We start from the raw sequence: 24,837 nt of genomic DNA on the forward strand, positions 1-24,837 counted from the left end.
CATAAAACTGTTAACCTTCAGCCTGCTAAATTTCTAAAATGGACTGGTCCATCATTCAATTTGGGCAATACCATTTTATTGTTTGAAGGGGTGTTCACTGAAAATATACTGACTGAATAGTGAACAGTGCAATGCACTCGTTGCAAAGGCAGAATCACTTGCTGCCTAAGTTAATAGCTTACCACAACTATATAATATTTGTTTTCTTTTGTCCTGTAACACATATAATCAAATCATGTTATCAACACTTTGGGGTAATCTTTATGCACTTTTCATTGCTACCTGCAAAATAGAAATCAAATTTATGCCGAAAAATATTTTCTGAGTAAAGCAATTTTACCGACTGATTTAAAATCCTTCATATGGCAGAAGCTTACAAGAGCCGCTGGAGAAAACACAAACAAAGTCATGCACGTACTAGTTATTAGCATACACTAATGTATTTATATGCTCAGCACTCACTTTCCCCATTATTAGCATAGAAAATCCTCTATATTAGCACCTAGCCTTTTTCTAATGATTTGACCTTTTGGTGGTGGTCCTTTAATCATTATTTTTCATTGCATGTTATTTTGATCTTTCTATTTTGCTCATACGAGCACGTTTTTCTGCACAATCCCATAAAAGCTGAAATCACATAATGAAGAACAAGTAATCGGATCAAATGGGAAAGACTGACTGCCATTACTGGTTCAATGTTTTAAATATCCGGAGAGAAAACTGTGATCAAAACAATATTTACCATTGCTTATTAAAGCAGTAAGTTCTTAACACAGACTAATGAATTCACTAAACTGGTGCTTCTAGAATTTCAAACCAGAATTAAAATTCAGTTCTACAGGGTGTGGAGACCAAACACAAATCATAGTGGTCCCTTAAAGATTTAAACTGGCAACTTCCATTATCCCTTCTCCATGCATCTCTTGGCATCCATCATATTTTTAAGCATTTAAATTGCCTTTTAACATGTTTAAAGACACCATTATAGAAAGAATGATTAATTAAGGACTGAAAAGTGTTACCTTAAAAGCACATAAAATATAATTATGATTTATTCTATTTCTAGACAGCTTTTTATGTTGTTTTTTAATGTTGTTTGCTTAAACCCCTACTTTGGTTATTTTTTCTCTTGTTTTTTTTTAAACACTATTAAATTAGTTTTCAGAATTAATATGTTCTCCACAGTATCAAATTGACCTCTGTTGTAATGCAACTTGCTCTCAACACAGAACTACAGAAATAATGTCTGCCCAGCTGCCCAAGGGAGAGTGGGGGGAGAGGAGGGCAACAGAACTCACCATCTTTAAACTGACAACAGTTTTTATCCCTTCAATAGCATAGGCTATTAACGTGCATCCTCTTCGGACAAAATTTCTTTTAAATGATGCAAGTTTCTTCTGAAGATAGTTCTTGTTCCGCTGCCAAAATGCCAATTCTCTAGTGAAAAAAAAAATCATGGCGGGCAATGACTGTGACTCCTACTATTAAAACCTGTGGGACTTGCGTCATTTCATGTTTATCTTTGTTTACACTTACAAGTCTGTTCATTAACCTTTCACACTTTCAACCTTTATTTAGTACCAGTAAATTATAATTGATAGTTGAACTTACCCAGAAAACAAATCTAGAGGGCAATATCTGCTAGTGACTGGCCACTGACCCTCTTTTGCCTGCAAATAAAATATAAAATACAAATTAAATATATAGTTTTGTTACTCTGAAAGTAATCGATTGGACACAAATGGACATTTTACACACGTATTACTCTTTAAAGGGAAGACATATGAAACATAGCAACATTGATATGCTGTGACATGCGTGTTCAGTAAAATGCTATTTACGCCCTGTAATGTCGCCATAAACTTATGAAATAACACTTAAACAAGCGGAAATTTTCTCTCTACGTGAACAATAAATCTCTTTGAAGACATGCTCAATTACTCCATCTTAAGTATCATAAAACATAAGTATTTCAAGTTAAACACACTTCCTTCCACAAGAAAATCAAAACAAAGAAAATTTTACACTGTAAAAGCATGCAAAAGATTCAGTGGGTCACAGACCTTTTGTCAGATCACACGATTCTTAAGACAGAATAATGAAATCTGTGTACATTTGTATCTAAATATTTAAAGTTATTACACGAATCTGACTAAATACATAAATGTATGAAAACAATAAATAAACATACTATTTATTTCTCATTTTCTTGTGAATGTTAAGCTCCTGAAATTTATTCAATGATGTGAAAAACTGATTCGACTCCAATATTTCATAAAAAAAATCCATGGTTTCATAATTATACTCTAATGAAATAATGAGCAATGGTTTGATGATATGAAATGATTCTATGACCTGGGGCAATGATATATCTATGGCCTGATGTATTAATTCCATGATTTTGTGCAATGACTCCATGGTCTAATTAAACCATTCCATGATCAGGGGCAATGACTGATTAATGATGATCGACACTTTAAAATAGTTCCATGATCTGGTGCAACAATTTAGTGGTCACAGAAAATAATAGTTCCGCTAACTGATGCACAACCGCAATGGTCACATGAAATAGTTCCATGACCTTGTGCAACAATTCAATGGTCATATATTTCCATGACCTGGTGCAACAATTTAGTGGTCATATGAAATAGTTCCATGATCTAGTAAGAAGACTCCATAATTTGCTGAAATTTCATGAGTCAAGGAACAATGTGGGGAATTACATTTTGATGATGATGGAAACAAAATATTCTTCAGGATGTAAAAAAAAATATGCATAATAGAAGGAAAACTTGGAGGCTGATTGATGAGGAAATGGAGATGCATTCTAAAAATTAAATGACTATTTTAGAACAATTCACCTATCAATTAAACACTAATAACACTATAAAATGTGTCTTTGTGACGTGATTAAGCATTTTTGTAATTATTTATAGAATTTTGACGAGAACAACAATTTCTTTTTCACCTTTGATAATTCTAATTAAACTGTGAAAAGTTGACCATACTTGTGTGTTAACTAGATGGACTTAAGTTTCAGCCCACAATCTTGATGTTTGTCTAGTTTACTTCCTTTCAACTTAAGTGAAGTGTTTACATTAACAAGATCCTGTTTGGCCGATATGATCTACTAGTTCCTAGAACAGGAACAATGCTAGAGAAAGTATCTAAAATATGCCCGATAACATATTTTAGTCCATTTTCTAATGTTATATACAAAATGGTTAAAAAGAAAACTTTCATTTTAAAATTTTGAAAAATGTTTTGTTATTACCTCCCTTCTAAGGATAACATGGTGTAATATCCATATTTCATATCTTGTAACTGGATGATAATATTTAAATTAAATTTGGTCACTTTAAAGACATTCAAAATTAAAAACTTTTCACTGAGAGATTTTTCAAATTTTATCATTTTTTGGGGAGATAATCGGTACTGAAATTAACATTGATCCCTATGGAAAATATATAATTTCTTTGATTATAAGAATCTGAACTTGAGTTTCGAGAAAATTTTGCAGTAGAAAGCTGCATTATACGATTCTGATACAAATATCAAAAAGAAATCTAAAATTCCCTGTAGGGAAAAGGAGAAAATCATTTTTTTCTAGTTTTCAGGGGAGATAACTCATGAAAAACAAAAATTATATGGGGAGGTAATCTAAAGGAAATTTTTGAGAACTTCTGTCACTATATAACTTGTCAATATGCACCTTACTTCCAACGTTTGACATTTTTAAAGCTTACATTATCAAGTTGTATGTACGCTTTTGGTGAAATTGAGGCCTATTACACTATGTTATCCTTAAAAGAGAAATCTTTTAAAATTGTATCCTGTTAAATTTATTTATTTTGTTGGTTTTAACATTGCACTGACACAATCATATTGCAAGGTCATATGGAGACTTTCCAGCTTTGATGGTGGAGGAAGACCAGCATAGGTGCAACTCTGTGCATTATTTCATCACGAGCGGGCACCTGGGAAGAACTACGGAACTTCATAAGCCAGCTCGAACCCACATCGATGAAGGGCAAGTTCTACTTTAAACTCTTACAGGAATGAAAAATTCACATTTCTGCAGCAAGGGAATGTATTAATCGATTCATGACTAAACAAGTTTTGAGCTTCTATTGTGTTAAGCAGTTGCAATCTTAAAATTAATGCATATGAATTTCTGACTCTTGGCTATACACAATCTAATAGTGTTTATTGATCAGTCAAGTAATTGTTCAAAAGTGCCTTTCCGTGACTTCAACTCAGTTATTAGATATATTTGTGGCTAACAGTAAACCGCAACCATCATTTTGTATGTATACAATGTCCTGTATCCCATCCATTTAAAGCCACATTCTGTCTCTCCCTAATGATGAACGTGTCAACAAACTCATGATTTAAGATCCATTACTGTTTACTGCACTAAGATATGCACTGTATCATAAAGGTTAAGTCCTCTCATCTGTCTTCATTCATTTTTTTTCCAGTTTTAGTTTTGCTCTTACCTTTTTAGTGACATCGAACTGAACAGCTGTCATTTTGATATTTAATCTAAAACAACACAAGTTTTACACTAGGTCAATGAAGCTCAGCAGATCAATTAATTATGCAGAGCTGACTGAATAAAGTACAACAGACTGGATGACTTGTGCTACAGATTAACTAAATCAAATCATAATAGGTGGGCCCGCTATCCCAATCATATGATCGGTACACCAAAATGCACCATGATGTTTCGATTGAGCTAAATCGGCAATGTCCTGAATGTGTACTGAATTGATGCGCGCCCAACTAGGCTTAAACTGAAACAAGTACAAAGCAGGCAAAATCGGTGCACCAGGAGAAGACAGAGTACACAATTGAGCCCACTTGTTGTCTATAATGTTGTGAATTAGATAATTCTAGCACTTTGCTTATCCACTTGCGCCCTTCTGTGACTGGTGTTTACTCCTGTATAATATATCTTTAAAAGTGAAGTTTTCTAAATAAATTTTTTGTTTCACATCATTTTTTTTTTCACTCTGACTGGTGCATATATTGTACCATATAACCTTGTGAATCATATTATGAGTAATATATTACATTAAATAAAACTGAAACAAAAAATATTTTACAATGTGTTTCTGCCTCACATTTCTTCAATTGATCTGCTCTCAAGAAATCAAAGAACTTATGGGGAGATAGCAATCATTCTTGATTAATCTACCTTCACTTGCTGAGTTTTCCAGCCCACACACTGTAGAACTATCAGAAGATTACACAGATATTTTTCTTCCTGGAATTGCTTTTCAGGTTCTCCAGATATAGGTAGAAATCTCCTTGAAAGCTTTGGAAAAATGGGAAACCACCCGTCCATCATTATCCCACTTAATATCCCAGCTGGGTCTTTAAGAAAAGCTGTAAGGCATCAAATTTTTAGATCAAGGTTGAGGGATCTAAGAGCATGTATTTTGAAAGTGGTTTTGTATTTATTTTACATTTTATATCTTATCTTTCATAAGAATAATTTTAGGAATGAAGTTGACTATGAGAACAATATTGTTTTAGAGTTTTCAGTGCTATCTGAGCTTTGATTAAGTGCTTTTAAATCACCAGGTAAGACTCGGCATTACATTACCTTACTGCCTATCTGACAGGAAATTGTCATCAATAAGGACATACTGTACTAAAATTTCTTAACATTTTACTGTGGCAAATGTAATAAAATGTATATATATTCAGGACACCGATTGATGCAGCATACCTATATCATATTACCATTCCTATATATTCAAAAACTTTAATTAAAGTCATGACAAACTTGTTGTATTTTAGCCTCATTCTTATTATAACAATCATTACGAAAAGAAATTATGTTACTTGCATGAGTTATAAATCAAATATGTAACAAAAACAATCAGTCCTTTGTTAAGGCATTTTTTATGATGCCAGCATGTGAAAATGGACCTGAAACAAAATTAATGTGCTATTAAAATTTAATGTATTTAAAGACTAATAACTTATCATTGCATTTCAATGACTACTTTGTTCCTGCAGACATACACAATTAACTGTCCTTTAACCTTTAGCATGCTAGATAAATTGTCGTCTGCTGGAAATGTTGTCTGCTAAAATTGTAAAGTTCATTCAATTTGCTCCAAAATTGGAAGAAATATTGTCAGATTTAATCGGCGTCTGATCTGGTTCCAAGCTGTTTGCAAAGGCTGTTAAATTCGCCTGCAGCAGGCTAAGGGTTAAGCATATGGACCATAGGGCAACTTCGACTATATTTATATTTGCAAGAACCTATTTTTGGCTGCCCAAATGTAACATGGTGATGTAATGAGATATAGTAATGCAGAATAGCCATAAAAACAGTACCAGTAATAATTCATGATTTTCTTAGAAGTATTGCAAATAAAGCATCTTTCATACATTTCACTTGCCCAATGGGCAACTGAGTATTGAGCTTATGCCTGCCCCCACTCCCTTTTTACCTGCAATGGGGAAGTCCTTAAGGTCGAGCCCTGCTTAGTCTGATACTGCACACATTTTAATACAGAAAATTTATTTCAAAACTGTGACAGCAACATGTACCCATGGAGAAAATCTGAAAAATGCGACTTTCATATCATAGACATGTTTTGTGTCAAGCAGCTTTTATATGTGTGCAGCTGAGCTGTAACATTTTAGACTTTTGTCCTGAAATCTGTATCAAGACTTTTGATAAGAAGGTCAATGGTTCAAGCCATGTACCAGGCATCATGTTCTCCATGATAAATGACAAGAAATATATCAGGTAATTCATCATATTTTTGACAGCAAGTCACTCAGAATTTTCACTCATCCTAAAGAAAAATACCTTTTTGATAGAAAGCCATATTATCTTGAAGTCTGTGAAAACACTGTGAACTTTCGAGCCTCTTAGAAGCTAATGCAGTCTTGGAACACAACCCAGTGGATGTAGAGTTACAAACAATAAATAAACTTCAGTTTTAGGTCTGATTTTTCCCCAGCTCTGTTTACATTTAATATATTTTGTTTCCTTTTGTTTTTTTTTTTTGTCAAAAATATTCCTTGAAAAATAAATGCACCGAGTTCAAAATGCTTAGTGTCATTTCCTACCTCTATTAACCTTTACCCTGCTAAATTTCTAAAATGGACTGGTTCTTCATACAATCTGGGCAGTACAATTTCTTATTCAAAGGGGTGTTCACTGAAAATTTACTGACTGAATAGTGAACAGTGCAGACCATGATCAGCGGTCGCAAAGGCAAACCACTTGCCGCCAGCAGTCTAAAGTTAATGAACAGATGAGCAGAATTGTCAAGCCCTATTCATTGTCCATCTCTGGTTATATAAAGTTACTTTGGAAAGACAGGTTAGCGCTGGTGAGAAATCAAGGAAATTGAAAAATTATGTCTTAACATAATATTATGCTGATACATGTCTGAACAGAAAGTTGGCTGAATAATGACAACCCTAAACCCACAACCCTTAAAATAAATTACCACTATTTAATGTTTCAGTTGGCAATAACAACTAATCTGCATTTCAGGTCTAGAGTGGTATTTACGTTGAACAAACAATCTGTTTGTATTCACAGTATGTCACAGTCTGACAAAAATCATGTACAGAGTTACCTATAAAATAATAACCTAGATGTTATTGCAGGTAAAACCTTGGTTTCCCACAATAAAGATAATATTGTGTGAAAAGGAATAATGCTTGCAAATGCAAAGCAATAAATAAAATATTATTGATTCACAATGCCCAATGAATCATCTGAGTGTGCACTAATATGTATAGTATGCATTATATGTGTTCAATATATTTAACTTTCATCTGCACCCACAGAAGCCTTTGTTCTTTCATAAATGTGACAAGTGTCAGATACTCTGATGACATTCAACTGAGAAGATCATGTACAGACCTAATTATTAGGAGTACAAAATTTATGTAAACACCATTTATAACTTTTCAACAGTTTTTCACTCAGTTAACCTATTAAATACATCTAAATTCTGAACCGCAGTACTGTACTTGTAACAAGTACACGACCACTTGCACACATGAATTTTGGGTGGACGCTTATCCATAATAATATTAATTATTTTATTTTGAGGAATGGGGATCAAACTTACAACCCCTGGACTGGTAATACCTCTTACCACCGGCTGAATATGACATTCAACTTTTGTATTATGGACCATATGGTAGTGGAATAGCACAGTCCATCTATTCCACATCATTGTGTACAATTTTTAGCTCGACTATTCATAGAATAGTAGAGCTATTGCACTCGCCCATGCGTCGGCGACGGCGTCGGCGTCGGGGTCCGGATTTGGTTAAGTTTTGTATGTAAGCTGGTATCTCAGCAACCACGTGTGGGAATGGATTGAAACTTCACACACTTATTCACTGTGATAAACTGACTTACATTGCACAGGTCCCATAACTCTATTTTGCTTTTTTACAAAATTATGCCCCTTTTTTGACTTAGAAATTTTTGGTTAAGGTTTTGTATGTAAGCTGGTATCTCAGTAACCACTTGTGGGAATGGATTGAAACTTCACACACTTATTCACTGTGATAAACTGACTTACATTGCACAGGTCCATAACTCTATTTTGCTTTTTTACAAAATTATGCCCCTTTTTCGACTTAGAATTTTTTGGTTAAGGTTTTGTATGTAAGCTGGAATCTCAGTACTCACTAATTGGAATGGATTGAAACTTCACACACTTGTTCGATGTCATGATCTGACATGCACAAAGCAGGTTCCATAACTCTATTTTGCTTTTTTACAAAATTATGCCCCTTTTTCGACTAAGAATTTTTTGATTAAGGTTTTGTATGTAAGCTGGTATCTCAGTATCCACTAATGGGAAAGGATTGAAACTTCACACACTTGTTCACTGTCATGATATGACATGCAGTGCAAAGGGTCAATAACTCAACTTTGCATTTTACAAAATTATGCACCTTTTTAAACTTAGGACTTTTGGGTTAAATTCTTATATGTAAGCTGGTATCTCAGTACCCTCTAATGGGAATTGATTGAAACTTCACACACTTGTCCACTGTCATGAGCTGATAAGCACTATGCAGGTTCCATAACCCTATTTTGCTTTTTTTAAATTATGCCCCTTTTTCGACTTTCGTATTCATTCAATCGACAAGGCTGCTGAACAGTCGAGCATTGCTGTCCTCCGACAGCTCTTGTTATATAAATGACTGGTTTTAAGAATAAATAATTAATCATTATTCTGGTGGTGTTAAGTAAAATGTGTTGCAAGTAAAACACACAACAAGTCCCAAACTTTCGTAAGATTTTGGTTTCCCAGAATATTTCAGGACATGAAAATAGGTTATCTTCAGCTGTCTTGTTAACAGACCAATCACATGGTTACTGATGCCTACATATTATTAACCGCCTTAACCTTGACATGACACATCTTTGCATGATGAAAGTGTAAATAGTTATCCGAAACAGGAAAATATTTTTTCTCAAATCTATACACCACTTGTATAATACAATTTTTAAATCTTCCTTGATATTTGATAAAAATTTTGAAATGATATCTTCCTTGTATATTGTTAAACGGCTTGAATGTAGAAGTCAAGAAAATCAAGCAATACAAATAAGTTTCAAGTTTTGATCCAATCTGAAAATTACTTTTTTAAGTTATCATTCTTCTTAAAGGTCCATAGTGCTTCAAATTTTTATCTTAAAAACAAGTCAAACAGCTTTCGTAATATATGTCATGTGTACTTACATAGTTAGAAAAGCACTTACTTTTAATATTGCACCTGAACGGTTATAGTTGAAGTCATAAAGGGAGGTAATAAAAAACAAGAGATTAAAAAAAACAAACACATTCTATTATATTCAGCAATATTCAAACCTAAGAAAGCAATTATCAGAAATAGGATTTAACAAGAAATTAAGACATTTTAAACACTTAAAAGTTGCTATTGTTGTTTTCATTAAGGCAATACACTCACACATTTATCATGTTAAGTCATAAACTTTGTCAACTTCTTAAGACAATGACCTGTAATCAGGAAAATAATGTTATATGTTGATCACTATCATCATATTTCAGGCGGTTGATAATCAAAGATAGGACAACAACATTATCACATGACAAAATGAAACATTTCATTGGATCGTTGCCATCCACTAGGTAAAAATGTCCCTAATAAAAATGAGTTGAGATGCACATCCTTAAAAAAGACCTGAAGTGTGGTTTATAGCCACAGACTACTTATGTTTGCAAGGTTTCCCAGATAACTACAGTAACCAGACCATCTACAGACTGACATTAACTTGAATACAGTGTAACATTGACAATTTGTACACCTGGATTGCAACTCACCTGGTCCTCAGTTCTTTTCCTAAAGTTTTGACATTTGAATGCCTGGAAACAACAGACTTTTGAGAATTTTGCTGTTCCCCTTGGGACCTTGAACCTGTCCTGTTTTTCTGTATATAATCTAATAATAGATGTGTGAATATGCTCAGTAATTGAACATGCATTTGTTTCAAGACAGGTAAAAACTGAACAACAATATAGCTGAATTCAGTTGATTAGATATTAAATATTTTGTTATTTTTTTTAGCAAATTCACATTGTAACGAATATACAAGGCTCTTCACATTTGGAAATAATATATTCACTTTTGTTATAAAATTTGCATTAGCAATATCAATTAAATAACAAAACCATCACAAAATATTACCCAATATACTGTAGGACACCATTTCTGTGCACGTGAAAAGAACATTCCTACCCACTCCCTCAATTGGACAATGATATATATAAATCTGAACTGAACATACTTGCAACAGCAGACCTGTCTGACAGACAAAAATCACAAAATCTGAGTATGGCTTTCCCATATAAGGATGTAATTGCCAATTTTCACAGTTAAAAGTAAAGAGCATGCAGGACCTGGTACTTTATTAGGCTGCTATAACTAGGTCTGAGGAAAATTAAAACCACAACTCTATTTTCAGTCTTCCCCTACATAGACAATAATTGACAAACTCCACAGTTTTCAGTCTACTAATGGAAAGTGTATATACTTTAAGAGGCTGTTACCATAGTGATGTCAAAACATCATTAAAAGATCTGTAATAAATACAATTAGAAAACTAAAATATATGAAAATGTACTCTTGCAGCAAAGCCTGAGTGGCCTGGTTACTATACAGTATATATCTATCTAATTAATCCGAAACCTATTAAAGTAACAGCCTGTGGTTGTAATATAGACACACACACACACACACACACACACACACACACACACTTATCATATATCTTAATCAATGCTTTGTAATGTAAATTTAATGTGTCATATAGCAGCTGTTTGGTTTCCCAGATTAAAGAATACTCACACTCAAGTGTTTCTTAATAAAATACTTCAAAACCAGTAATATTTCTACAGCAGGGCTCCGGAAATTTTGATAACTCAATCGGTCCGAAACGAAAATCCTGACATCGGCGCTACCCCACCCACCGCATTCCCAATATTACATATTTTGTAAAACGTGATAGGGTAAAGAAATAAGCATGTCATGCATTAAAACTAAGTTACCAGTCACCGCGCGTTACCATACAATGAAGACAGTTATTCAGTGTTATGTGTGATCGTTACTTTGTTTAAATTTCTATGTTTTTCCGAGATAATACGAGGCATTGACACCGTGTGCGTAACTAGTCTAGAAGCCAACGCACGTGACTTCGATACCGTATACACGGCAGATACTTGTGATGTTTCCTCATTCTTGTCTAAAATACAATGCGTCAAAGTGAGTTACACGACACATATTCTCTGCTAAACAGCCTCAGTATTTAAAGAATACTCTGCCGCGGACCGAATGTGTACGTTATTTGAACGCTGAGATCGAATTTCCCGCATGTATAGTACCAAAACGTCACGCGGGTTGGCCACGGATATTTCATTTCACTTACGTTGTACTTCAATAAGCAACTACATTTTATAAAGTTATATGTTCTCTTCTGATGTAAACAAAATTTCATTTTGAAACGTTTTTTAAAAGACCAATTTGATAAACAGTGCCACTCCGGTTTTCTTTATCATTCGTGGATGCCCGTCCATTTTTTTCTTTTTTGTACAGTCGGGTTGCAAAGACGATTTTCTGCATTTGTTTCAACTGGAGCCCCAACAAATGAATCATGTAATTTTTTCAAATCAAGTAATTATAAAAATTATTTTTATCGGTTTTCCGTGTGATCATTAAATCAAAGACCTATATTAAAATAAATGTACAATTATAGCTCTTTGATTAAATGCGACCATTTGTTTGTTACCGTGATCAAACATAGCCTTTTGAAATAAACCATCCGTCGGATTCTAAATAAAAGAAGTGGATCCCCGTCGAAATGATTTGGATCCAGTCAGAAACGTTACACGGGTGGTAAACGCGCAATCCAATTCCCACTGGGAATACGCTAAAAATGGGTTGCGCGACTTCCGGTGCTGGTGTTGCGCATTAATATACATTGTATACAAAATCGAGGTAGGTGGGTTTTTGTTTTTGTAAATAATGACATATTTACGAGTGTTTTCGAAAAAAGCAAAATGCTATTCGACACAAAAATGAATAAAGATCATATGTGTGAAATACCAACTTATTAAATTAAGAATCAGCACTGTTATCACGAAAACTCTGCTGGCTCGAACTGTCAAAAAAACATTGAATTATGAAAAATGAAAATTTTCTAACTCTTGTGCCTTCTTTCTGGAAATGTGACGCTTCTAATGATCAAACACGTGTAAAACAGTCATGAATATTACATACACTTGAATGAAATGTTGCTTTGGGGGGAAAGATTGGCAAAAGATAATCGGGAATGGGGTTGCGCCCCGGGAATGGAGTTGCGCCTATACATTATATACACTATGATGTATAAAGCAACTCCATTCCCGGTGCGCAACCCCATTCCCGATGAATTTTTGTCAATTATATCCCCGTAAGCAGGATTTGAAGCAAATAATTTTGATATTCGTTACTTTATAATAGTTGAGTTATCATAAATAGCATCAGATGTCCTCAGATTAGGCATATGAGGTCAGAAACTTCTATTGTTGTTGATTTCATACTTTTTTCACGTTTCGTGTCGCCTGAGTTTTTGTGATAATAGAGCCGAATCATAAATTACAAACCAGATATTTTACATATATGATGTATTATCATATTTGTGTCGAATAGCATTTTGCTTTTTTCTAGGAAATCTATTCTTGTCTCATATTAACCAAAATCATAACTTAACATACCTCAATTTTGTCTTTTTTTACGCGCAACACCAGCACCGGACGTTGCGCAACCCATTTTAAGCGTATTCCCAGCAGGAATTGGATTGCGCGTTTACCACCCGTGACGTTAGGAAACCAGTCAAAAATGTTTAATACACGGCAGTCGGCTGTCTGCAAACATTAAAGGATGTGCCGCACGAGCACTGATTGCGTCACGCGCTAATTACGGACCGATTATCAAAGTGACAATCAGACCGATTGACACGTTTATTGATTATCTGAAGGTGCGACCAACAATTTCCTACTTGGCAGGTGATCGTGTATTGAGATATCAGGCCGAAATTTATACTTTTCTCCATTTTTACGGGACCGATTTTTTTCGTTTTTTCACTTCACGAATCGGTCTGAAAAGTCAAAAATCGGTCCAAAACCGACAAACCGGCAAATTTCCGAAGCCCTGTTCTACAGGACTATTTTTGTTTGCTGTTTTGGTAATTGCTATACCAATGAAAACTGAATGACTTTACATTAATCAAAAATGAGATTTTTATTTAAAATTCACATCTCATTCAAAATATATCATGAAATTAAAAGGGCCATCAGTTATTCAAAAATGACAATATGATTTTATTTTAAAAAATTCATACCTCAGTTAAAATATATTATGAAATTAAAAGACAATATATCAAAACTGAGCAAAACATGGCAATATTTGTGAAACCTGTTTTAAGAACACAACGATTTTACCTGGAAAGTAATTAGCAATTTATCAACACACATCTGCATTTGTGTACAAACTTATTTGCCCTGAGGCTGAATAAGAAAATTTGAAGTAGGACAAGCACTTTCTCAACTGTAATATCCTACGTATTATTACGTCAGCTCTAAGTAAATACAGTTTATTTCGGTGAGTAAAAAGTTCAAGATGTGTATTAAAATATCTATCGGATAAACAAAATGCCTCAATGATTTAACGAGCAGTAGAGCAAGAAAAACGTATGCATGTTGATATGTTATATTTAACTACAGCTTTCTTGCAAAAAAAAAAATGTATTTACGCCATGGGTTAAAATGAAAGAGTCACATGCTCCTTAATAGGTACAATAAGGATAACTGCCTCTGATCAATATAAAAGAATAGAAACACATAATTACATTATAAGGTTTCCCCACTACATTTTCACAATCTTATGTTTTCATCCTACATGTAATAATATAGTTAATCATCGTATCCTAAACTATCACATCCATGTCATATGATATATAAACAAGTTATTTACAATGAAGGACTATTTTCCTCAAAATAGTCATCACTTAAACCTGATTCTATGTAAAGCAATTCACACAACAATTACTTCATGACATATTGGCTCTTATTAAGAAAACTACTACCTTTTATACAGTTGATATCCGCTGGCTACCAGTTTTAATTTTTTCCACTCACAGCCTTTTTTTCCATCTAAAAAAACATTTTCACCTATACCATATTCAGATACATACACACATACCTTCAAAACACTGCAGGTCTATCAAAACATGATTCTTTATACTCTGCCTCTTCTTTTAAATCCTGACCATGGTAAATATTTAAGCAGTTTCATTTCTTGACATGATGCCATAATTATCATTATTGAAATTACTACAGAGACCCTAATCTGCTAGGATTCATACTTCTAATCCATAGACTGTGAAGTCTGTGCCACTCATTGAACCATTAAGTTGTATTTGTACTTGAATCAGTGTTTTGTTTTTGGTTTTAGTTTAACAATAATATTATTATTATAGGTCATATTGCGACTTTCCAGCTTTGATGGTGGGGGAAGACCCCAGATGCCCCTCTGTGCATTATTTCATCACAGGCAGGCACCAGGAACCACTGACCTTCCGTAAGCCGACTGGACGGCTTCCTCACATGAAGAATTCAACGCCCTGAGTGAGTGAGGCTCAAACCCACATCCGTGAGAGGCAAATGGTTTGAAGTCAGAGACCACAGGAAAAATTGTATTGCCTAGGTGGCCCAGGTTCAATTCCCTACTCGAGCATGTTTTCGAAGGTCACCATGCTTGTTCAGGAGTTATCTGCCCTTTCTGCCCTTGAATATGCAAATTTGAAGAAAAATCAAGTTTTCAGGGCAGATAACTCCTAAACAAGCATGGTGACATATGATTGTTTTTGCATTTTTCTGTTTCTAACATGAAACTGTGTTCATAGTATAAAGTCTATTATTAGGAAACTTTTGCCCCATCTCTTATACAAGAACTTGCAGCAAGTGTCTTTAAGATAATTAAGAAACTAAAACTCCTGTTCAAATGTTCATAATATGACCAAACTTTAATCATAAAGGAAGATCATTTTTAGCCAAAATCTGGAGGTCAGTGCCTTTAACCTGAATATAAACCACCTTCAAATATAGACCACTTCTTGGCTCGCTCAACAGTGGTATATCTTAGACAAGTAAATAGATATCATTTTCTGTGAGATAACAATAGCACTGAACTTAAATGTATTAAAGCCAACTTTCTTAATATCAAAAAGGGGTGAGATAGGGGAAAGGAATTGGGAAAAATGCAATTTTGAGAATTAATGAATTAATCGGCAAGTGATTCTTTGCGACCAGTGCAGACCAAGATCAGCCTGCACATCCGTGCAGTCTGATCATGGTCTGTACTGTTTGCTATTCAGTCAGTAAATTTTCAGTGAACATCACTTTGGATAATAAGTGGTACTGCCCAAATTGAATGATGGACCAGTCCGTTTTAAAAATGTAGCAAGGTAAAGGTTAATACTAATGAAATGGATGCCTAAACCAGGAAGATCAATACACTGCAGGGAATTCACCACTAATTTACTTTTCTATCATTCTATACTCCCACATATAATTGTGAAGCTATACGCATGATCATCTAGTCGCATGGCTGTGAGCAACCTATATTCTGATGTAACGTGACTGCTTTGTTGAAAGTGAAACTTTGAACGCAGATTTATTTTTTACCAAAAATAAAATCCTATCAAAAACTAGAACTGTCATAGGAGTGACTCATACCCCCACCATACGGTCTTGTCACAGAAGAATGGCAACCATAAGGAATTTTAAAAAATACTTGGAGTACCTTCATCCTGGGCTTCCACATATAAGTAATACTAGTATAATACTAGTATAGTAATACTATAAATATTTTAAAAATCTCTAATATTAGAGATATACTAAAAGTAAATACAAAAAAGTGTCTTACCGCCCCCATTTTAAACCACGGAAAAATGTTTTTACTTTTTACATAGGACTTATAATAAACAAGAGGACTATGATGGTCCTGAATCGCTCACCTCTTCCCACATGACCCAGTTTTGAGTATGACGTCGTTTTTTCTATTATTTGACATAGTGACCTAGTTTTTGAGCTCATGTGACCCAGTTTTGAACTTGATCTAGATATTATCAAGATAAAAATTCCGACCAATTTTCAAGAAGATCCATTGAAAAATATGGTCTCTAGAGAGGTCACAAGGTTTTTCTATTATTTGACCTATTGACCTAGTTTTCGAAGGTAGGTGATCCTTTTTTGAATTTTATCTAGATATCATCAATGTGAACATTCTCACTAATTTTCATGAAGTTTCTCATGAAAAATATGGCCTCTAGAGAGGTCACAGGTTTTTTCTATTTTATCCCTACTGGCCTAGTTTTTAAGGCACGTGACCCAGTTTCAATCTTGACCTAGATATCATCAAGGTGAACATTCTGACCAATTTTTATGGAGATCCATTTACAAGTATGGCCTCTAGAGAGGTCACAAGGTTTTTCTATTTTTAAACCTACTGACCTAGTTTTTGACCGCACATGACCCTGTTTCGAACTTGACCTAGATAACATCAAGATGAACATTCAGACCAACTTTCATACAGATCCCATGAAAAGTATGGCCTCTAGAGAGGTCACAAGGCAGCAAAGTTTTTTTTATTATTTGATCTACTGACCTAGTTTTTTAAGGCACATGACCCAGTTTCAAATTTGACCTAGATATCATCAAGGTGAACATTCTGACTAATTTTTATGGAGATCTATTCACAAGTATGACCTCTAGAGAGGTCACAAGGTTTTTCTATTTTTAGACCTACTGACCTAGTTTTTGACCGCAGATGACCCTATTTCGAACTTGACCTAGATATCATCAAGATGAACATTCAGACCAACTTTCATACAGATCCCATGAAAAATATGGCCTCTAGAGAGGTCACAAGGTTTTTCTATTATTTGACCTACTGACCTAGTTTTTGAAGGCACATGACCCACTTTCGAAGTTGACCTAGATATCATCAAGGTGAACATTCTGACCAACTTTTATGAAGATCTCATGAAATATATGGCCTCTAGAGAGGTCACAAGGTTTTTCTATTTTTAGACCTACTGACTTAGTTTTTGACCGCATGTGACCCAGTTTCGACCTGCCCTAGATAACATCAAGAGAACATTCAGCAACTTTCATACAGATCCCATGAAAAATATGGCCTTTAGAGAGGTCAAAAGGGTTTTTTCTATTTTTTGACCTACTGACCTAGTTTTGGTCGGCACGGGGGCCCACTTTCGAACTTGACCTAGATATCATCAAGGTGAACGTTCTGACCAATTTTCATGAAGATCTTGTGAAATATGTGGCCTCTAGAGAGGTCACAAGGTTTTTCTATTTTTCGACCTACTGACCTAGTTTTTGATGGCAAGTGACCCAGTTTCGAACTTGACCTAGATATCATCAAGTTGAATATTCTGACCAATTTTCATGAAGATCTTGTGAAATATATAGCCTCTAGAGAGGTCACAAGGTTTTTCTATTTTTAGACCTACTGACCTAGTTTTTGAAGGCACATGACCCAGTTTCGATCTTGACCTAGATATCATCAAGATGAACATTCTGACCAACTTTCATAAAGATCCAATGAAAAATGTGACCTCTAGAGTGGTCACAAGCAAAAGTTTACGGATGCACGGACGGACGACGGACACTGCGCGATCACAAAAGCTCACCTTGTCACTTTGTGACAGGTGAGCTAAAAATGGTGTCAGAGTTATGCACCTTATGTCACATGACGTGGGTGATGAGGTGGAACATCTATTTTAAGTTTGAATCAAATCCATTTAGTAATAACTGAGATATAGTGAAAATACAACAAAATTAACCTTAAATTCTAAGTAAAAGGGGACATAATTCATGAAAAACTTGGGTTTGTCAAGAGTTATGCACCTTTTGTCACATGATGTGGGTGATAAGGTGGAACATGTATTTTAAGTTTGAATCAAATCCATTTGGTAACTAGAAAATGCTTTTGTAAAAAAGCGCATGTCTCCCCCAATGCAAAGTCCTATAGGCAATAAGTCAATAGGGGTCAGGAGCGAAGTCAAAGAGACACTGAGGGTTGGCTGCAATAGGGATCATCTAACTTGGCATGTCCAGTCATCCCGCTAAATTTCAACACTATTGGCCTAGTGGTTCTCAAGTCACTGTTCAGGCCCCTGTGACCTTCACCTTTGATCAAATGACCTCAAAATAAATAGGGGTCATCTACTCTGCATGTCCAATCATCCTAATAATTTTTCAACATTGTAGGTCAAGTGGTTCTCAAGTTATTTCCAAAAAATGTTTTTACATAAAACAGGCCACTGTGACCTTGACCTTTAATAGATGACCCCAAAATCAATAGGGATCATCTACTCTGCATGTTCAATCACCCTATGAAGTTTCACATTCGGGGTCAAGTGGTTCTCAAGTTTTTGATCGGAACTGGTTATCAATGTTCAGGCCCCTGTGACCTTGACCTTTAACGGAGTGAACCCAAAAACAATAGGGGTCATTTAGTCTGCATAAACCAATCATCCTATGAAGTTTCAATATTCTGGGTCGAGAGGTCTCAAGTTAATTGATTGGAAATGGTTTTTCCATGTTCAGGCCCCTGTGGCCTTGCCCTTTAACAGAGTGACCCTAAAATCGTTAGGGGTCATCTACTCTGCATGACCAATCATCCTTTTAATTTTTCATCATTTGGGTAAAGTGGTTCTCAAGTTACTGACCGGAAATGGTTTAAATGTTCAGGCCCCGTGACCTTAACCTTTCACAGAGTGACCCAAAATCGTTAGGGGTTTTTCTACTCGCATGACCAATCATCCTATTAAGTTTCAACATTCTGGGTCAAGTGGTTCTCAAGTTATGACCGGAAATGGTTTTCAATGTTCAGGCCCCTGTGACCTTGACCTTTAATGGAGTGACCCCAAAATCAACAGGGGTCATCTACTCTTTTATGTCAATCATCCTATGAAGTTTCAACATTCGGGGGTAAAGTGGTTCTCTAGTTATTGATGGGAAATGGTTTTCCATGTTCAGGCCCCTGTGACCTTGACCTTTGACGGAGTGACCCCAAAAATCAATAAGGGGTCATCTACTGTTCATGACCAATCATCCTATGAATTAACCCATTCTGGGTCAAGTGGTTCTTAGTTATTGATCGGAATTGGTTTTCAATGTTCAGGCCCCTGTGACCTTGACCTTTGACAGAGTGACCCCAAAAACAATAGGGGTCGTCTACTCCAGCAGTCCTACAACCCTATGAAGTTCGAAGGTTCTAGATCAAATGGTTCTCCAGTTATTGCTCGGAAATGAAGTGTGACGTACGGACGGACGGACGGAAGGACGGACGGACAGGGCAAAAACAATATGTCTCCTGGGGGAGACATAATAACTGAGATAATAGATTTCGGGACGGGACGGGACGGGACAAAACTGACTCCTATATACCCCCCTCAAACATGTTTGGTGAGGGTATAATAAAACTGAACAAGAAGCTGTGTTCAATAAACGCTTGATGCCCCCCGGTGGCATCCTTGTCGATACAAAGCAACCTAAGTCCAAAACGAGGTCAAGGTCAAACTGAGGTCAGGTGATGTTTGAAGATGAGGAATGGTCACAGGTTACATCTGCATAAGTATCAAGTCATTTTAGTAAGGGGTACTGATGCTAGACGAAACAGTCCCATTTTGTTTAACCTTGTATGGATGGATGAACGGACAGACAAGACAATCACTATATGCCTCCGGGGGCATAAAAAGCTCAATACTTTGCTCAATCTTGAGTTATTTTTAAAAAAAAATGTATGAATATCATCTTTGTTTTGTGTACTGTTGTTATCAGTTGCCCATCTAAGTGAAATATTGAAATGTGAATATTGGAAACGTTATTCAAAGAGTGTTGTGAGTGGCAATGTTAATGAACCAACACCTAAATACTGGATCCTCAGAATGATGGTAGTTGGTAGTGAGAGAGGTTAACTTAACACTAAAGTTTTTGTGGTCAGGTGTCTACACTCCTTGCCATACATCATTTTTCTCCCTTTCTGAAAAGAATGAATGAATGAACAAACAACAAAGAAAGAAATGAAATGAAACTGAATGAATGAATGAATGAATGAATGAATGGCAGGATGGGACGGGACGGGACGGGACGGGACTGGACATGAATGAATGAATGAATGAATGAACAAACAGAGGAATGAAAACATACCTTTAATCTCTGATGCATGCAGAATTTGCACACTTGAGACTTTTCTTCTGACTTGACATTCAAGGAGTCTTGAACATGCATAAAAGCTTTCTTTGGCTGTAAATAATTAACAAAAATCAGAAATTAAAACTTCAATAAAAACACAACACCTGAATTCTTATTTGTTTCTGATCTGTTTTTCTCTCATTTTTTTTTTTCTCTTTTTGTACTTTCTTTCATAGACAAGCTAACTTGTAATGCAAAAGTCTTAAAAGTCATTTTTCATTATATAATAATGTTTAAAATACTAGATGTGTCTCATTTTAAATTTAAAGTTGGTTCATTTTTCTTTCATTTATACTGACATGAACATTAAATTCTGTCAGGACTGCTTCTTAAAACATCAGAAACAAACCACTCCAGGATGAAAATAGAAAATAACACATAATTGTTGCAAATATTAAGGTCGTAAAATGAATGAAAGGCATATAATTTTACATCGCCTGTCATAACCAATGGTTAAGTGTGCTGGTAATAACCACTTAATTATCAACCGAAAGTTGACGTCTACATGACAAATGGAGACGAAAACATAGACCTATCTAAACAGCCTCAAGTCACATACATACATGTGTTAGTATAGTCAATCTATTAGCACAGACAGATGTAGGTCAAATTTTATTAATATTTTTTATGACTTCAAGCATGAAATGTACAGGAAAGGCCTGGTCAAAATATGACATTAATATCTTCTTGATGGAAATTACATCAAAACCTGCAACATGATATTTAAATTTTGTGGTAAAGATATAACTTGCAGATAAAGAAACTGTCTATGCTTGAACCAATTAAATTTAATGCAACACAGCTGCAATTCAAATTTGAAAAAAAGGTGAAAATCTGAATACACAATAGCTTGGACAGATTTAAATAAAACTTCACAATATATAAACTATTGGACCTACTAAGGAAGTTTGAAATTCTCCCTTTCAATAATTAACTTGATTTTCTTCTAACCGTATTACAAATGCCTGCAGGTGCAATTTAACTTTCCCACACTGAAATAAACTACATTTTAAATCTTGTATTTATAACCAGTGCCTATTTCGTTACAATATGATCACAGATTGACTTGATTTCCTAATTTCTGACTAACAGGGCCAAGAGGGCATATCACCATAAACCTCCTATCAAACACTGCTGTTGAGGCAGGGCATACTCAGTTGCACAGCTCAAGCATTACTGTAATCAATAAAACAATGAAACTTACTTTAATTTCTACACTAAGAGTTGGGGTATGAACACTTGGGTATAAATGGGAGTCTTGATATAACCCAAAAAATCAGGCATCACTAATTGCCGCTGGTCGGGTTTGGGTCAAGTGTGCTGGCAACACGGGGGGGGGCCTGAGCTGTTAAATAAAGGAACAAATGTTGACCGAACAAATGACAACAACAAAAAACAGTGGAAGTGAATAATAACAACTTAATTCTATCTGTTGAAAAGATACCAGTATGAAAATTTAATGTTGTTTTGTTTATTTAATGCTAGTAACTGACAACTTTGCCTAACAAGAATCAGAGTTGGAGTTGATTTCAGACATAATTGCCCCTGTCAAACTGTCAGTATCTCAAAGAAAATACCAGTAGCTTAGTCCAGGGATCAAACTTGTCACCTTTGGTTTTAAAATCTGGAGCTAATCTAGTGGGCATTTAATGAGAAGGATAATATAGAATGATAAGTGACAACAGAAATAACTAGGCGTTTTTGTCACAAAAACATATACCTCCCCCCTATGTATACCTTTAGCTCTGGCGGCCATTTTGTGCAGCAAAGTGGAACATGTCGTCGACATGCACAACTAAGCTTGGTACTGATCACTCCTGTGAAGTTTCATCGGAATCCAGCCAGCAGTTTGACCTGTGAAAGCCTGACAGGATTTTTCTATCTTAAGCTCTGGCACCATTTTGTGCAGCAAAGCGAAACGTGCTGGCAATATGCATAACTAGGGTTGGTGCTGATCACTCCTATGAAGTTTCATCAAAATCCAGCCAGCAGTTTGACCTGTGAAACCGGATAAGATTTTTCTATTTTTAGCTCTGGTGGCCATTTTGTGCAGCGAAGAGGAACGTGTTGGCGATATGCACAACTAGGCTTGGTACTGATCACTCCTGTGAAATTTCATCAAAATCCAGCCAGCAGTTTGACCTGTGAAAACCGGATAAGATTTTTCTATTTTTGTACCCCCAAACAACAAAGTTGTAAGGGGGGGGGGGGGGGTATACTGGTTTCAGGTTGTCTGTCTGTCTGTCCGTCTGGCCGTCTGTCCGTAGACGCAATCTTGTGCGCACCATCTCTCCTTATCCCCTTGACAGAATTTAATGAAACTTCACACAAGTGATCAGTACCAACAGTAGTGGCATGGGGCATGTAGGTTCTTTTAGAAAAAAAATTTGCAGAGTTATGGGACTTTGGGTTTTTTTTTTTTTCTAACTATATACATAGACACAATCTTGTGTGCACCATCCCTCCTTATCCCCTTGACAAAATTTAATGAAACTTCACACAAGTGATCAGTACCAACAGTAGTTGTGCATGGGGCATGTTTGGTTCTTTTTTGAAAAAAATTTGCAGGTTATGGGACTTTGTTTTTTGTTACTATACTATATACATTTGACACAATCTTGTGCGCACCATCTCTCCTCATCCCTTGACACAATTTAATGAAACTTCACACAAGTGATCAGTAACAACAGTAGTTGTGCATGGGGCATGTTAGGTTCTTTCAGAAAAAAATTTGCAGAGTTATGGGACTTTGTTTTTTTGTTACTTTACTATATAGTGTATACTTTGACAAAATCTTGTGCGCACCATCTCTCCTTATCCCCTTGACACAATTTTAATGAAACTTCACACAAGTGATCAGTAACAACAGTAGTTGTGCATAGGGATTGTTAAGTTCTTTCAGCGACAAAAATTGCAGAGTTATGGGACTTTGTTTTTGTACATACTATGTACATACAGTCTGCTATGCAATCTTGTGCGTGCCTAATCTACCAAACCCTTACACACAATTTAATGAACTTTACACAAGTGATCAGTACCAACCCTAGTTGTGCATGGTGCATGTTACATTCTTTTAGATAAATATTCTGCATAGTTATGGGACTTTGTTTTTTGTTACTATACTGTATACATACAGTCTATATACATACAGTAATTATGCAATCTTGTGTGCGTCAAATTGCAATGTACTGTGTCAGTGCATGCGGGGGGTACAATCATCACCTTTAGTGATAGCTCTAGTTAGCTCTGGTGGCCATTTTGTGCAGCGAAGAGGAACATGTTGGCGATATGCACAACTAGGCTTGGTACTGATCACTCCTGTGGAATTTCATCAAAATCCAGCCAGCAGTTTGACCTGTGAAAACCGGACAAGATTTTTCTATCTTAAGCTCTCGCGGCCATTTTGTGGAGTGAAGCAGAACATGCTGCCCATGTGCACAGCTAGGCTTGGTACTGATCACTACTATTTAGTTTTGCCGAAATCCAGCCAGCAGTTTGACCTGTGAAAGCCGGATAAGATTTTTCTATTTTTAGCTCTGGTGGCCATTTTGTGCAGCGAAGCGGTACGTGTTGGCGATATGCACAACTAGGCTTGGTACTAATCACTCCTGTGAAATTTCATCAAAATCCAGCCAGCAGTTTGACCTGTGAAAACCGGACAAGATTTTTCTATCTTAAGCTCTGGCGGCCATTTTATGGAGCGAAGCGGAACATGCTGCCCATGTGCACAACTAGGCTTGGTACTGATCACTACTATTTAGTTTTGTCGAAATCCAGCCAGCAGTTTGACCTGAGAAAGCCGGACAAGATCTTTCTATTTTTAGCTTAGGTGGCCATTTTGTGCAGCAAAGTGGAACATGTCGGCGATATGCACAACTAGGCTTGGTACTGATCATTCCTGTGAAGTTTCGTTGAAATCCAGCCAGCAGTTTTGCCTGTAAAAGCCGGACAAGCTTAATGCAGATGGACAGACGGCGAAGGCAAAAAC

General features: G+C 35.7%; 1 protein-coding gene across 1 annotated transcript in view; it reads right to left on the reverse strand.

Annotated features, from left to right (window-relative positions):
• Nucleotides 1-24,837, reverse strand: part of LOC123528443 (inositol-pentakisphosphate 2-kinase-like) — an 88,582-nt gene that overhangs the window by 45,499 nt on the left and 18,246 nt on the right. The window contains exons 5-7 of the mRNA XM_053520951.1: nt 22,054-22,087; nt 20,805-20,900; nt 1,612-1,670 (exon numbers count right to left, since the gene is read on the reverse strand). Coding sequence (XP_053376926.1) covers nt 1,612-1,670; nt 20,805-20,900; nt 22,054-22,087 — 189 coding nt within the window. The remainder of the gene's footprint in view (nt 1-1,611; nt 1,671-20,804; nt 20,901-22,053; nt 22,088-24,837) is intronic.

The sequence above is a fragment of the Mercenaria mercenaria genome, chromosome 13 (assembly GCF_021730395.1).
Source record: "Mercenaria mercenaria strain notata chromosome 13, MADL_Memer_1, whole genome shotgun sequence".
NCBI lineage: Eukaryota > Metazoa > Mollusca > Bivalvia > Venerida > Veneridae > Mercenaria > Mercenaria mercenaria.